Here is a 17,126-nt window from a genome sequence, read left to right as displayed (position 1 = left end):
CTCAATGTAAAAAACACAATTTCAAATTTTGACGCATAAGACCAAATCGAGCCGAATACTTTCTGAAGGCACTGTATTTAACCCTGTATCAATTCATCAAGTGTTAGGTCTACATGTCAATATGGCTTTATGTCAATAAATAGACAGATATTCCCCACTAAAAACTAGGTTAGTCATAATCCATTTACTGGATCACAACATTTGATCTTTCAGATGTTCATGCCATGTCTATATTTCAGACGTGTTTTCAACATTGCCGGAGGGCCATTTGATCTGAAAAACATCAGTTGAGTTCACATAACATCGTTAAAGGTCCATCCTTTAAAGTCAGCAACACACAATGTTCATTCAAACATGAATGTAAGAAGCACTCAACCTCCAGCCTACCGTAAAGTTATGAGCACCAGTGACGGCACTCCCATCCTCCAGGTAATGTGTCTCAGTGTAATGGCTTGCAAACAGGCCCCTAAAAGAGGAAGGAACAGAATATAAAATAGAGACATCAAAACCTCCACATAAAAAAACACATTCACTTTTAGAGTACAAGAGAGAAGTTGGACACACTGGTTTCTAACGGCCTTGTACAGTATTTTGAGCCGGGGCGCAAGTTTCACTAGGGACGTTCTGAAATTGTATTTTTGCCCCCCTCAGTTTTATCATTGGAATGTGATTCAAAACGAGGCAACGACGTGCTTTAGGACCATGCGGACGCCTCCTCGCGGTCGGGTAGGCTGTTTGGAGTGTTTATCCGACTGGATAAAATAAAAATATATATCATAATTATATTATGTCCACTTCTAAAACCAAAGTTGCGCCCCTGATTTTGAGTGACGTGTGTAAACTGTTAGTGATTAGGGATATGTGAAATATACAGCACTGGGAAGCTAGAGGAGTGGGGTGCAGGGTTTGGGAATGACGTACACTCGCACTCTGAAGAATCCCTGATGAGTTAATTAGAGTATTTATGTGTGTGTGTGTGTGTCACACTGCAGGCCATGAACAGATGGACATGGGGAGTCCCACCCCAAGCATTGGCTGAGGAGCGGCAGGAACACCCATCTCTACAGCTGCATAATCAAAGTGACATCAGAGGGGATGGTCACAGGAACATACACTACATGACCAAAGGTATGTGGACACCTGCTCGTCGAACATCTCATTCCAAAATCATTGGCATTAATATGGAGTTGGTCCCCCCTTTGCTGCTATAACAGCCTCCACTCATTTGGGAAGGCTTTCCACTAGATGTTGGAACATTGCTGCGGGGACTTGCTTCCGTTCAGCCACAAGAGGCCTGGCTTGCAGTCGGCGTTCCAATTCATCCCAAAGGTGTTTGATGGGGTTGAGGTCAGGGCTCTGTGCAGTCCAATTAAGTTATTCCACACCAATCTCAACAAAACATTTCTGATGGACCTCGCTTTGTGCACGGGTGCATTGTCATACTGAAACAGGAAAGGGCCTTCCCCAAACTGTTGCCACAAAGTTGGAAGCACAGAATTGTCTAGAATGTAATTGTATGCTGTAGCGCTAAGATTTCCCTTCAATGGAACTAAAGGGGCCTAGCCCGAACCATGAACAACAGTTGGCACTATGCACTCGGGCAGGTAGCGTTCTCCTGGCATCCACCAAACCAGATTTGTCCGTTGGACAGCCAGATGGTGAAGCGTGATTCATCAATCCAGAGAATGTGTTTCCACTGCTCCAGAGTCAAAAGGCGGCGAGCTTTACACCACTCCAGCCGACGCTTGACATTGCGCATGGACATGGAAACCCATTACATGAAGCTCCTGACGAACAGTTCTTGTGCTGATATTGCTTCCAGTGGCAGTTTGGAACTCGGTAGTGAGTGTTGCAACCGAGGACAGATGATTTTTACCGAGGACAGATGACTTTTGTTGGAAAGGTGGCATCCTATGATGGTGCCACATTGAAAGTCACTGAGCTCTTCAGTAAGGCCATTCTACTGCCAATGTTTGTCTATGGAGTTTGCATGGCTGTGTGCTCGATTTTATACACCTGTCAGCAACTGGTGTGGCTGAAATAGTCGAATCCACTAATTTGAAGGGGTGTCCACATACTTTTGTATATATAGTGCATTTAGGAGTGTGTGGGTTTGTGTGAGAGCAAGAGTAAGAGTTTGTCCGTGTATGTAGGTGTAGCTGGGTCTGTAGGTAGCTGAGTGCTGTCCTCCAAAACTGTGTCTCAAAAACTTTACAGAGTACTTAATTCTGTTAAGTCTGTTAGAAAGTATTTGTGGCTTGTGCAAGCAGAACAAGAACATCTGTCCATTCTGTTCAGATACCAGTTGATGTAATGAATAAGCATCCATACATGCTTCATTGAGTGTTTGCATATGTTTACGTGTTTCCTTGTTAGTGTGTAAGAGGAAGAAAACTGAGTCTGTGTCACGCCCTGGCTCTGGGGACTCTTAAATGTTGAGCCAGGGTGTGTAGTTTCGATGTTGTGTTTTCTATGTTTAGTCTCTAGATCGTTTAGATCTATGTTGGCCAGGGTGGTTCCCAATCAGAGGCAGCTGTAGCTCGTTGTCTCTGATTGGGGACAATACTTAGGCAGCCTTTTGACACCTGTTAGTTGTGGGATCTTGTTCCGTAAAGGTATGTTGTTCGTGTGCTACCTTGGACTTCATGTTTCGTTTGTTGTTTTGTCGTGTGTTTAGCCGTTAATAAATATGAATGCATATCACGCTGCGCCTTGGTCCTTCTCGTTCGTAAACGATCGTGACAGAAGATCCCACCAATCCTGGATCAAGCAGCGTGACAAGGAGAGAGGATGGACTTGGGAGGAGATGAGGGAGAGTCTGGCAAGGGGGATGGAGGCCATGATGACGGTGGAGAGACAAGCCCAACATTTTTTTGGGGGGGGCACACGGCGTGGACGACGAGGCAGCAGGAGGCCGCGATAGAGCGGTTCAGCTGTTTAGCAGAGGAGGCCGCCAGATTAAGGGGGTCATTGGTTCAGAGGGAGCAGAAGGAAAGTGAAGAGGCACGGCGAGAGGAGCTGGTTAGGCAGAAGATTAATGAAGGAACCCAGTCCCGCTCCTCGCACCAATCAAGTGGTGCGTGTCGCCAGTCCGGTCCGGCCCGTTCCTGATTCCCGCACTAAGCCAGTGGTGGGTGTTCCCAGTACGGTTCGGCCCGTTCCTGCTCCTCGCATCAAGCCAGTGGTGCGCATCGCCAGCCCGGTCCGGCCTGTTCCTGTCCCTCGCACCAAGTAAGTGGTGCGCGTCGCCAGCCCAGCCCGGCCTGTTCCTGCCCCGCGCACCAAGCCAGTGGTGCGCGTCGCCAGCCCGGTCCGACCTGTTCCTGTCCCTCGCACCAAGGCAGTGGTGCGCGTCGCCAGCCCGGCCCGTCCTGTTCCTGCTCCCCGCACCAGGCCAGTAGTGCGCGTCGCCGGTCCGGTACGGCCCGTTCCTGCTCCCCGCACCAAGCCAGTGGTGCGCGTCGTCAGCCCATTCCGGCCCGTTCCTGCTCCCCGCACCAGGCCAGTGGTGCGCGTCGCCAGTCCGGTACGGCCCGTTCCTGCTCCCCGCACCAAGCCAGTGGTGCGCGTCGTCAGCCCAGTCCGGCCCGTTCCTGCTCCCCGCACCAAGCCAGTGGTGCGTGTGTCAAGTCCGGCACGGCCCGTGCCTGTTCCAGCTGCTCCACTCCGGAGCCAGAGCAGTCCGCTCCACCGGTGCCTGATCCAGCTCCGGTCAGCGGCTCCACCCCGGAGCCAGAGGAGTTCGATCCACCGTCGTCGGGTCCAGCTCCAGTCAGCGGTTCCAGTCCAGACCCAGACGTCAGCCCCTCTCCAGGTTCGGGGTCTCCCACACCAGGGTCCAGACAGGGCTTGGTACTTCGTGGGAGGAAGGAGAGGGGAAGCAGCGCGCCGAGGTCCAGACCAGACCAGGGGGCGCAACGGGGAGGTGGAGAGTAAGTGGTGGTCACACCCGGAGCCGGATCCGCCGCCGAGGCGGAATGCCCACCCGGCACCTACCCTGTTATGTTTAGGTTGCGCGGTCGGAGTCCGCACCTTTGGGGGTGGGTACTGTCACGCCCTGGCTCTGGGGACTCTTAAATGTTGAGCCAGGGTGTGTAGTTTCGATGTTGTGTTTTCTATGTTTAGTCTCTAGATCGTTTAGATCTATGTTGGCCAGGGTGGTTCCCAATCAGAGGCAGCTGTAGCTCGTTGTCTCTGATTGGGGACCATACTTAGGCAGCCTTTTGACACCTGTTAGTTGTGGGATCTTGGTCCGTAAAGGTATGTTGTTTGTATGCTACCTTGGACTTCACGTTTCGTTTGTTGTTTTGTCGTGTGTTTAGCCGTAAATAAATATGAATGCATATCACGCTGCGCCTTGGTCCTTCTCGTTCGTAAACGATCGTGACAGTCTGAGTATGAAAAATTTTGGCATTCACTAACTGTAAGTCGCTCTGGATAAGAGCGTCTGCTAAATGACTAAAATGTAAAAAATGTAAATGAGTACTGGGATATTCAGAGGAACAAGATTTACTGGATTACTGTACCGGAATATAGAAACTACAGTAAGAAAAAGAGGACTGAGCCGAATTGACATATCACAGACACTGAAAAGCTACTGAACAGTTTGAGTTGAGTGGGAAATATCACTCCCCACTACGTTGACCCATATTTTAGCAAAACTATTTTTAACAAATCCCCTAATTTAATCAAGATACAATTCTGCTGGGGTGGATGGAGAGGATTTGAGAAATCAGTCGGTGGGATAATAAAATAAAAATAGGACCCAGTGTGCGTCCAAGTCCCAGCAGCAAGCTCCCTAGCCATCCTACACTGTTTACTGCTGACCAATATTTAGGATTAGATGAGGAGGGATTAGTCAATCATGTCAGACATTTCAACATTCTTTAGGAGGTATACTAAAAATGAGAGCCGGATTGAAGCTTAGCGCTCCTGTTTTATAGCTCTATGTCTTACCTACAGTATGACATAACTGTTGTTTTTATAAATCACAATCTTTATCTTACCATTAGCAACACACCGCATTAATATCAGTAAGCCAGAAGCGAGTAAATACAGTACACAGAGGCGTGGTCTCATTGAAAATGTATTAAGCTACACTGGGGACCTACATCAGAGCAGAGGGGAGGTTTGACAGATAGGCTACAGTAGGCACTGGCATGTACAGGGTAAGAGGATACGTTCAGAGTCCACACAGGATTTGTGTCAAGCTAATGCTAATTCCAATGCGAATGCTAAAGAGGAGCTTTTGGGGCACGTTTGGAAGCTGGGCTTTGGCAGAGTAGTCCTTGTGTAAGGTTCCATGACATACATTAGAGCAGCAGCCACTGGTTTGACGTGATGAATCCTGTTGTAATCATGTCCTTAGCACAGGGCGTATTAGTTAATGGGTGTTTGGTGTCTGTATGTGCAGCCTAGTTCGCATCTTGGCTAAACACTACCAGTTCTCTATGGCTGGTTGTGTGGTAGAATTCCACAAGGCAAACAATATCAAGGCAATTATGTGATATGATAAATATAGATAAATTCTTGGTACGTACAGTATCCTATATTCTTCAAAAAAATTATAATAAATCATCATGGTATGCTTTGTATTTTCTTCACCAGGCAGCACACTCTTGAGAAAAGAAAAGATAGCGAGAATTCTCTTTTTACCCTGGATATTGAAACAGCTCATTTTGATTACGCCCCCCTTAAGTAATGACTGCCCACCAGCGGCCCTCTTTTTGTCAAGAGGTACAGGCAGCCAATCAAATGACATTTAGATGGCGGAGGACATCAAAGTAGCTGGTAGAGCCTTTGATCTCGTCTCGTAGGAATCGGCGTGACAGTCACCAGAATCCTTAGCACAAACCCAGCATGAATTTTGAATGCACAGCTGTCATTTTTTATATCAACACTACAGTGAGCCAACAGTGTTGTGGATAGTATTTCTATAGTGATTGGGGAGTAATAGAACTGTGTGTTGAGAGGCGGTGAAATGGCTTTTGTGTCACAAATAGAAATTGGGTAGGTCGTACCGTAATTAATTGTTTTCGGTTGATTTACACCCACGTGAAAAAATACTATAGTATACTATGGTATAAATACTATAGTATTCACTGTAGTGTTTTTGCAGACATTACTGTAGTATACTGTAGTATTTACAGTTTACTCTAGTTTAAATACTGTAGTAAAAAAACAGTGTAAAACAGGGATAATCAACAAGGTCGTTCGCGGAATGGAACTAACCTTCCACGATTATCTCTTTTATCCCTTATTATTCAGGGGTGAAAGTAAGCTGGAACGGTCCAGTATGGAGTACAGGCAAAATAAATAGTAGGGGTACATTACTACTTCCTGACAGTCACATGAAAAATTAGCAAATAGACTTGAAAACCTGTGGAATAGCTCCAAAATGTGGTGTGGTTTTACAATAACACTGACATTTTGTCATGGCAGAGTTGAGTGGCCGAGACCGAGACCCTCGCAGACAGCAGTATTAAGCATTAATTCAGGTTACAAGACTTGTGTAGGTCTAATGAATGACAATAACCGAAAATCATTCATAACACTTTTTTGTGTTTTGTAAGCGATGTCTCTTTCCATGTATCAAATGGCACTGTATGGGTGCAGGAATTGTTTTAGAGTGGAGTAGCCTAATAGTTGGAATAGTAACTGAAGTCTGGACACTGACTGTAGGCCTCACATGTAGCCTATTATAATATTAACTCCTCCTCTAGTTAATGTTCCTCGCAGAAAATGTATGATAGACCAAATGTTAATTTTGTCTCGGGAACTGGAGTGGAGAAATATGATTTGTTTCAGTATCTTGAGAGAATGTGAATGTGTGCTTAGGGACGTGTTGTGTAGCCTAACCTGCAATTTCTTTCAGCGACATAAAAGCTGACAGTATATCATTTTCAACCACATAAAAAATGCATCCCAGACTAACTGAAATACTATCAGAAACATGTTGGATCATTTTCACGACTTTTCATTTCCTTAAATCCGGTCAAATGTAATTTGGAAATCTCCCTGGTCCCTAAATGTCCTCGCTCCATGAGAGATGAAGAAATGAAAGAGAAAACTTTACCGATTGTCAATTAGCTTATTGATGATGCATTGATCATTCTATCGATTTATGACATTATTCTGGTTAGTAAGGCTTTATTTAGTATTCTAGACAAGCATAAAAAATGACAGAAGAGAAGCTGTATGTATCTAATTATAGGCAAGTTGACTAACAAATAGCCTACCAAATGTCAGAAATTATACTAAACAAAAATATTAATAAAATATAAATATACATGGATTTCACATGACTGGGCAGGGGTGCAGCCATGGGTGGGCCTTGGAGGACATAGGCCCACCCACATGGCAGCCAGGCCAGCCCAGTAAATCAGAATTTGTTTTTCCCCAAAAAAGGGCTTTATTACAGACCGAAATAAGGTTCTGGGCTGGCATGGTTACATGTGGTCTGCAGTTGTGAGGCCGGTTGGACGTACTGTCACATTTTCTAAAACAATGTCAGAGGCAGCTTATGGTAGAGAAATGAACATTCAATTCTCTGGCAACAGCTCGGTGGACATTCCTGAAGTCAGCATGCCAATTGCACGCTCCCTCAAAACTTGAGACGTCTGTGGCATTGTGTTGTGTGACAGAACTGCACACTTTAATGTGGCCTTTTATTGTCCCCAGCACAAGGTGCACATGCGTAATGATCATAATGTTTAATCAGCTTCTTGATATGCCACATCTGTCAGGTGGATGGATTATCTTGGCAAAGGAGAAATCCTCACTAACCGGGATGTAAACAACTTTGTGCACAACATTTGAGAGAAAAAAGGTTTTTGTGCTTATGGAACATTTCTGGGATTTTTTTTTCAGCTCATGAAACATGGTGTATATTCAGTATATTTATGTTTAGTGTACAGTACCAGTCAAAAGTTTGGACACACCTACTCATAGGGTTTTTCTTTATTTTTACTATTTTCTAGAATAATACTGAAGACATCAAAACTATGAAATAACACATATGGAATTATGTAGTAACCAAAAAAGTGTTAAACAAATCTAAATACATTTTATATTTGACATTTTTCAAATAGCCACCCTTAGCCTTGATGACAACTTTGCACACTCTTGGCATTCTCTCAACCAGCTTCACCTGGAATGCTTTTCCAAAAGTCTTGAAGGAGTTCCCACATATGCTGATTTTCCTTCATTACATTTACATTTACGTCATTTAGCAGACGCTCTTATCCAGAGCGACTTACAAATTGGTGCATTCACCTTATAGCCAGTGGGATAACCACTTTACAATATGTATTTTTTATTTTATTTTTTCTTTGGGGTGGGGTAAGGGGTGGTAGAAGGATTACTTTATCCTATCCCAGGTATCCCTTAAAGAGATGGGGTTTCAAGTGTCTCCGGAAGGTGGTGAGTGACTCCGCTGTCCTGGCGTCCTGAGGGAGCTTGTTCCACCATTGGGGTGCCAGAGCAGCGAACAGTTTTGACTGGGCTGAACGGGAACTGTGCTTCCGCAGAGGTAGGGGGGCCAGCAGGCCAGAGGTGGATGAACGCAATGCCCTCGTTTGGGTGTAGGGACTGATCAGAGCCTGAAGATACGGAGTTGCCATTCCCCTCACAGCTACGTAGGCAAGCAACATGGTCTTGTAGCAGATGCGAGCTTCAACTGGAAGCCAGTGGAGTGTGTGGAGGAGCGGGGTGACGTGAGAGAACTTGGGAAGGTTGAACACCAGACGGGCTGCAGCATTCTGGATGAGTTGTAGGGGTTTAATGGCACAGGCAGGGAGCCCAGCCAACAGCGAGTTGCAGTAATCCAGACGGGAGATGACAAGTGCCTGGATTAGGACCTGTACCGCTTCCAGTGTAAGGCAGGGTCGTACTCTCCAAATGTTGTAGAGCATGAACCTACAGGATCAGGTCACCGCCTTGATGTTAGCGGAGAACGACAGGGTGTTGTCCAGGGTCACGCCAATGCTCTTTGCACTCTGGGAGGAGGACACAACTCTGTGGTTCGACTCATCCCAAACAATCTCAATTGGCCAAGTCATCTGATGCAGCACTCCATCACTCTCCTTCTTGGTAAAATAGCCCTTACACAGCCTGGAGGTGTGTTGGGTCCTTGTCCTGTTGAAAAACAAATGATAGTCCCACTAAGCCCAAACCAGATGGGATGGCGTATCACTGCAGAATGCTGTGGTAGCCATGCTGGTTAAGTGTGCCTTGAATTCTAAATAAATCACAGACAGTGTCACCAGCAAAGCATCCCCACACCATAACACCTCCTCCTCCATGCTTCACGGTGGGAAATACACATGCGGTGATCATCCGTTCACCCATTTCCACCGGTCTAATGTCAATTTCTCGTGTTTCTTGGCCCAAGCAGGTCTCTTCTTCTTCTTATTGGTGTCCTTTAGTAGTGGTTTCTTTGCAGCAATTCGACCATGAAGGCCTGATTCACACAGTCTCCTCTGAACAGTTGATGTTGAGATGTGTCTGTTACTTGAACTCTGAAGCATTTATTTGGGCTGCAATTTCTGAGGCTGGTAACTCTGATTAACTTATCCTCTGCAGCAGAGGTAACTCTGGGTCTTCCATTCCTGTGGCGGTCCTCATGAGAGCCAGTTTCATCATAGCGCTTGATGGTTTTTGCGACTGCACTTGAAGAAACTTTAAAAGTTATTGAAATGTTCCGTATTGACTGACCTTCATGTCTTAAAGTAATGACTGACTGTTGTTTCTCTTTGCTTATTTGAGCTGTTCTTACCATAATATGGACTTGGTCTTTTACCAAATAGGGCCATCTTCTGTATACCCCCCTACCTTGTCACAACACAACTGTCACGCTCGTTGAATACAGGATTGGACCAAGGTGCAGCGTGGTATGCGTACATGTTCGTTTATTAAATAAACACCGAACAAAACAACAAAAGCAACGTAACGTGAAGTTCTAAAGGCTAACATCAAACAAGCCAAACACACAGAAACAAGATCCCACAACATAGGTAGGCAACATGGCTACCTAAGTATGAGCCCCAATCAGAGACAACGATTGACACTTCTTATTGGGAACCACACCCGGCAACATAGAAATACACATTCTAGAAACTATCAACATTCACACCCTGACCAAACTAACAAGAAACAACAGGCATTAAAGGTCAGGGCGTGACAGTACCACCCCCCCAAAGGTGCGGACTCCGGCCGCAAAACTAACTTAACAGGGGAGGGTCCGGGTGGGCATCTAGCCTCGGTGGCGGCTCCGGCTCCGGGCGTGACGTCCTCTCTCTTACTGCCTCGCCGTTGCACCCCTGGTCCGGTCTGGACCTCGGCTGAGAACACGCACCACTGGTCTGGTGCGAGGAGCAGGCACGGGCCGTGCCGGACTGGAGACACGCACCACTGGTTTGGTGCGAGGAGCAGGCATGGGCCATACCGGACTGGAAACACGCACCACTGGTTTGGTGCAAGGAGCAGGCACGGGCCGTGCCGGACTGGATACACGCACCACTGGTTTGGTTGGTGGTGGGATCTTCTGTCACGTTCGTCGTGTAAAGCATTGGACCAAGGTGCAGCGTGGTATGCGTACATGTTTAATGTTAATAATAATAAACACTTGACAAAATAACAAAGCAACTGAACGTGAAGTTCTAAAGGCTATACATCAAACAAACAGAAACAAGATCCCACAACATAGGTAGGCAACATGGCTGCCTAAGTATGATCCCCAATCAGAGACAACGATCGACAGCTGCCTCTGATTGGGAACCACACCCGGCCAACATAGAAATACAAAATCTAGATCTTACACATAGAAATTCACACCCTGACCAAACCAACTAAAGATCTCTATGTCAGGGCGTGACAACAACTGATTGGCTCAAACAAATTAAGAAGGAAATAAATTCCACAAATTAACTTTTAAGAATGCACACCTGTTAATTGAAATGCATTCCAGGTGACTACCTCATGAAGCTGGTTGAGAGAATGCCAAGAGCTTGCAAAGCTGTCATCAAGGCAAAGGGTGGCTATTTGAAGAATCTCAAATATAAAATATATTTTGATATATCTAAATGAGTCTTGAAAACATTATTTTCCCAGACCCCCTGTCCTTCTGCGTCCCTGAGTAACATGCACAGGTTATGAGCCTCATGAAGTAGCCTAATTGTTTGACAATCAGATGAAAACATAAATGACTGGTTGTGTTTATGCCACATTACAAATCTTTACTATTAGGCAGTGTTGTAGTACTCGAGACTGGTTTCGGTCTCGAGACCACATATTGCGTGTCTTGGTCTTGTCTAGGTGTCAGTCGGTCTCGGACAGTGAGGACTCTTAATTTCTTCTTGAGACCAGCCGAGACCATCAGAGTAAAACACATAATTATCAGCTTCCATTCAGTCAGCGCGTAAAAGCGCTTCGCTAAGCCAAATATATACACTCCTTTCTTTAAACATTAATATTTTATCGCTTATTGAAACCTGGGATTCCTACTTTACTCGTAACATTACTGTCCTTTACTTTCATTGAAAAATATCCTCAAACTTTGTCCCAATTTCATTGACTGGCTGGTAGGGAAAAATGGGGGAAATTGTTGGAAAGTTGCGTGCTCACTATTAGTAAAGGGGAGACAGAGGGAAATTGTAACAGTCTTTATATATATTCAGTGGCGTGTATTACATGATGCCAAGGGAAGCCAAACTCCTCAAAACATTTATCAAGAAATAAATATATAAAATAATGTATCTTTCGTCTCTCTGTGTCTCATAATTTTCCTTCAATTCGCAAGAGGCTGAATGTATCTCATCGGAGAAAACATCTGAGCGAGCGAAACAGCGCCCCTCTGTCTCTGTATGTGTAGGCCATCTATCTGATGCTGTCTGGTCCAAAAGAGTATGACATTGTTGCCACCGGTAGCATTGAATGCAAGAAAAGCCAGATAGCATTTATCTTCCCTTGATAAAAAAAGTATAAAATAATAGCCAATCAGCGTTGAGCTAAACTGAGCGTGCTCAACTGTGAATGGTCCTGGCACACCCAAAAAAGAAGCCAGTTTGGATTTGGCGTCACTCCTATCAAATCGCATCGAGAGCATACGTCATTGACAGAAACAACTTGAATTGTTGCATCTCACTGTGTTGTTGTCCTCCAGTGGCTAGTAAAAATTGGCCCTTTGCTAAATTAGCAATTGATGGTGATAGGGATTTGGACTTGTGGTTTTACTTAATTCTCCGTACTGGCCAATGATTATAAAGGCGATTCTGATCCAACCATTAATGCAGGATGGAAGTTCAATATGTAGCTAGATGTAGAAGGCTAATGTTACTAGCTAATGTTGCCCATGAAAAGGAAGTTAGGCTAGCGAGCAAACCTAAGACAACAAAAAATAAAAGTGTGTCCTGTATGACAGTGATAGACCGTTTCGTCAACATGAAAGAGAGGAGGATGGCATTGGCGTTTCTCTACAAGTAGGTTGAGTCAACATGTTTTTTCTACTTGCACAAACGCACACAGAAATCAGAAACATGGACATCCACATCTTATTTACCTTATGTTGATTGGACTAAATCGTTTTTGGTATCTTTTAGTTGCCACTGATTTGATGATGTTGAAATGGTGCTGGAATAGTGGAGGCAGCTCCTGTCTTCTTTGCAACTTGCGGTAACTCTCAGTAAATTAATAGTTGTTTAGTGGTCCGAAAATGTCTGAAACATTAACTTGCTTGACCATAATGTAGGTCATGTAAATGTTTGTTACATGCAATATGCTTTGTGGACTTCACCGGACAGAGGTTGCTCTCAGGTTTTGTGATGAAACAAAGGTGTGGTTGAATTTATTCTGTCAATGTGTCTTCTTATTGTCTCGGCTTTTAGGCCTATATATCACGGTCACAAGTCATATGAACTAACAGGTTATAGAGCAAACAACAGTAATTATCACAACACACAGGTTTCTGGCTTCCCCAGTGATTTTACCCATCTTTTGGTTGCTAGAGATGCGACTCAGTCGCAGTGGGTCGCATTTTCAGTGGGCATTGCCTATACTAACTTCTTAATCCCTTCTGTTGCGTATCAAAGTAGTGTAGTGGAGGTATACTACTTATTAATTATGTAGAACAATAGACAAATCATGCACAAAGTAGCCTACACAATCGCAAAGCACGTGAAATATATTCACATGCGCGCAGCACACATAGCCTAGTTTCAGCAGAATATAATCTGCAGGCAGCAAGAGCGCACAGCTCTCAACTGGTTGTCGCAGCTCTCAGAAGAATGACATCGGTAGCCGGTAGGTAGGAAAGATGTTTGAATTTATGATATCAATTTATGATATCTACCAGTAAATGCTAACTAACAACAATGGGTATGCAAATCAGGCATTGAAAAAGTTTGGTGCTTAGTCTTGGTTTTTAGGCTATTTGCGATGTGCAATCCAGTCATCATGCACTCGTTTGCATGAACATTCTTAAATGCTTTCCCCAAAAACCTTTCCAATTAAATGTTGACTGGCTGAATTGTATCAATTTGTTTTGGCACTTGTTTTGCTCAATTGAATTAAAGGGCAATTAAAGTGTTTGATATGCAATGCAATCTCCTCATAATAAACAGTGTCCAGTGTCCTGGCGAGAAGGCAAACGTTTCTAGCTATGCCAGGCAAAATCGTCCATCATCAACTCGTTATGGATGTAACCAAATGAATGTCAATAGAAAACTGCTTAAACAAACGCAAATGCAACTACTTTGCTGTTATTCTGGCTGCAGAGGTTGTTACTGTGTTAGCTGTAGCTATTTGGCTAGCTAACAAGCAAGGGATAAGAACATTGCCAGCGAGCAAGGCAACAGAACATATAAAACGAACAACTGGGTCGCGTTATCTTGTTGCAGGTGCACACATGTGCAATCAAGGGATGAGCTAGGTCACATGACGAGAGAAGACCATTGCCAGCCTGCATAGTGATCGAACTAACGACTGGGTTGCGTCTCTAGACATAGAACTAATTGAACGAACGACTGGGTCGCATCTCTAGCAACCAAAAGATGAAAAAGTATGAATTTGCTTATAAAACTTTAAATATCAATCATTGTTTGTTATTTCTACTGGTAAATGTGTGCATTAGTATTGTTTTCATTGGAAGCTGTGGTATAAGCAGGAGAAACGCCTCCATTCTGTACATTACCTTGAAAAATGAACTCCGCAAAGGTACTATGAAAGTTCCGAGTAGCTCATTGTATCAGACGTCAATTCAACGTCTATTCCACGTTGGTTCAACGTAATTTCATTGAAATTATGTGGAAACAACGTTGATTCAACCAGTGTGTGCCCAGTGGATGGCATCTGTCTAGCACTGCTCACACTTGGCGATAATGGCTGATTTGAGGCCGAATATATTCAACATGTTTGAAAATTATCGGGATGCCGTAAGTGCCCGTATAGAGTGCCTGGGAGTCCGAGACAGACATCAACCACAAATCAGGTATGTGCTTACACTTTAGAGGCTGCAGCATTACGTTTTACTCCGGGTTTGCTCCAATTTGGAAAAATGCGCCGGGAGCACTGAGAACGTCCTAAAAACGTGTAGTGTCTGCCTGTCTTTACACTAATCATCATAATGGCTCCAATAAATAACCATGGATTCCCTAGTCCTCAGAGCCTGTTGCGTTTCATTAAACTCAGACGTATTATATAATTAGTGATTTCTTAATAGATGTTACACAGGTTAATTGTGATAAACGAGGCCCTTTCAATGGAACCTCAGGGAGGCTGAAACCACCGCCATCCGTCTTATTTTGCTGTTCAAACTTTAAACCTCCTCCTCGGAATTTACATCATCTTCAACAGAAGTAAGTCAAGGACATGACCTCTAGACACATTTTGTTGTACACACCTAGAAAATGTGAAAAACACAACATGAGAGGAAGTATTGCTCCTTTACCAAAAGTTTTTGCAGCACGTTCAAACATTTCTTCAGCCTCTGTTTTTCTTGGGCTTTTCCATGAGGTATTTCTTAATTAGTGGATGGGAAAGGATGGTGTGAGAGTTATGGGGTAGCCTAATAGAAAGTGCCCTTGGGAAGATCGTCAGCACTTGGAATGCAGATGAACAGAAGGTGGAAACCTTAGGTGTTATTTAGGTTGCCTGAGCTAGTGTAGGAAAGCACTGGAGCCAAACTAAACCTTTTCCTGGTCCTCTGTAGCTCAATTGGTAGAGCACAGCGCTTGTAACGCCAGGGTAGTGGGTTCGATCCCCGGGACCACCCATACGTTAAAATGTATACGCACATGACTGTAAGTCGCTTTGGATGAAAGCATCTGCTAAATGGCATTTTATTTCATTATTATCTATGCTCTCTACCTCTTTATGCTCTCTCTCTCCACTTTTGAATAACCACTTTCAGCCTCTTCTTTTAGTGAAGGAGTTACCTCCACTTTTCTATAATTGGATACTAGACATTTTTACTTCTGACATTCAAAATCACTGACTTTTACCTAAGACTCTGCTGAGCCCAGTAGAGATGGTTTCTGAACAGCATGAATGCATGATAATAAGAACTATTTCCTCAGTCTGATGAGCATTTTAAAATCCAATTTGTCTTGTGGCCTCAAAGACATTACCATTTGAAGTAAACAAATACTTTGGATAAACAAACAGTATCCCTAGAATGCTGTTTAAAAATATATATAAACATTCATTTAAAAGCAGAGCAACCTTTACAGACGGTATACAGTGCATTCAGAAAGTATTCATACCCCTTGACTTGTTCCACATTTTGTTGTGTTACAGCCTGAATTCAAAATGGATTAAATTGATTTTTTTCTCACCCATCTACACACAATACCCCATAACGACAAAGTGAAAACCTGTTTTTAGAAATGTTTGCCAATGTATTGAAAATAAAATACAGAAATATCTAATTTATACTGAACAAAAATATAAACACAACATGTAAAAGTGTTGGCCCCATGTTTCATGTGCTGAAATAAAAGATCCCAGACATTTTCTATATGCACAAAAAGCTTATTTCTCTCATATTTTGTGCACAAATTTGTTTACATCCCTGTTAGTGAGCATTTCTCCTTTGCCAAGATAATCCATACATCTGACAGGTGTGGCATATCAAAAAGCTGATTAAACAGCATGATCATTACACTGGTGCATCTTATGCTAAGGACAATAAAAGGCCACTAAAATGTGAAGTTTTGTCACACAACACAATCCCACAGATGTCTCAAGTTTTGAGGGAGCGTGCAATTGGCATGCTGACCGCAGGAATGTCCACCAGAGCTGTTGCCAGAGAATTTAATGTTCATTTCTCTACCATAAGCCACCTCCAACGTCCTTTTAGAGAATTTGGCAGTATGTCCAACTGGCCTCACAACCGCAGACCACGTGTAACCACGCCAGCCCACAACCTCCACATCCGGCTTCTTCACCTGCGGGATTGTCTGAGACCAGCCACCCGGACAGCTGATGAAACTGAGGAGTATTTCTGTCTGTAACAAAGCCCTTTTGTGGGGAAGCACCTTTGGCAGCAATTACAGCATTGAGTATTTCTGGGTAAGTCTTTAAGAGCTTTCCACACCTGGATTGTGCAACACTTACCCATTATTCTTTAAAAAATAATTCAGGTCCTGTCAAAATTGGTTGTTGATCATTGCTAGACAATCATTTTCAGGTCTTACCATATATTTTTAAGTAGATTTAAGTAATAACTTTAACTCGGCCACTCAGGAACATTCACTGTCTTTTTGGTAAGAAACTCCAGTGTAGATTTGGCCTTGTGTTTAAGATTATTCTCCTGCTGAAAGGTGAATTAATCTCCCAGTGTCTGGTGGAAAGCAGACTGAACCAGATTTTCCTCTAGGATTTTGTCTGTTAGCTCCATTCCGTTTTTTTTTTTTTTTTTTATCTAGCTAAGTGGTAGTGAAAGCAAAAAATATATAACCAAATACAAATAGCTCTCTCTTGCTTCTCCTTAATTTAGGAATAAATTAATTTGTTCATCACTGTTCAACTATTGTCTTTCTCTCTCTGAGACAACTACTCACCACATTTTATGCACTGCAGTGCTAGCTAGCTGTAGCTCATGCTTTCAGTACTAGATTCATTCTCTGATCCTT

The 17,126-nt window shown here is 43.8% G+C and overlaps 1 protein-coding gene across 2 annotated transcripts in view; it reads right to left on the bottom strand.

The window, feature by feature from the left end:
* Positions 1–17,126, bottom strand: part of LOC121571143 (disintegrin and metalloproteinase domain-containing protein 12) — a 168,457-nt gene that overhangs the window by 77,612 nt on the left and 73,719 nt on the right. For both annotated transcript variants that reach the window (XM_041882461.1, XM_041882470.1), the window contains exon 4: positions 388–466. In XM_041882461.1, coding sequence (XP_041738395.1) covers positions 388–466 — 79 coding nt within the window. The remainder of the gene's footprint in view (positions 1–387; positions 467–17,126) is intronic.

The sequence above is a fragment of the Coregonus clupeaformis genome, chromosome 1 (assembly GCF_020615455.1).
Source record: "Coregonus clupeaformis isolate EN_2021a chromosome 1, ASM2061545v1, whole genome shotgun sequence".
NCBI lineage: Eukaryota > Metazoa > Chordata > Actinopteri > Salmoniformes > Salmonidae > Coregonus > Coregonus clupeaformis.
The sequence above is the reverse complement of the archived record's forward strand: the minus strand, read 5'-3'. Positions and strand labels throughout refer to the sequence as shown.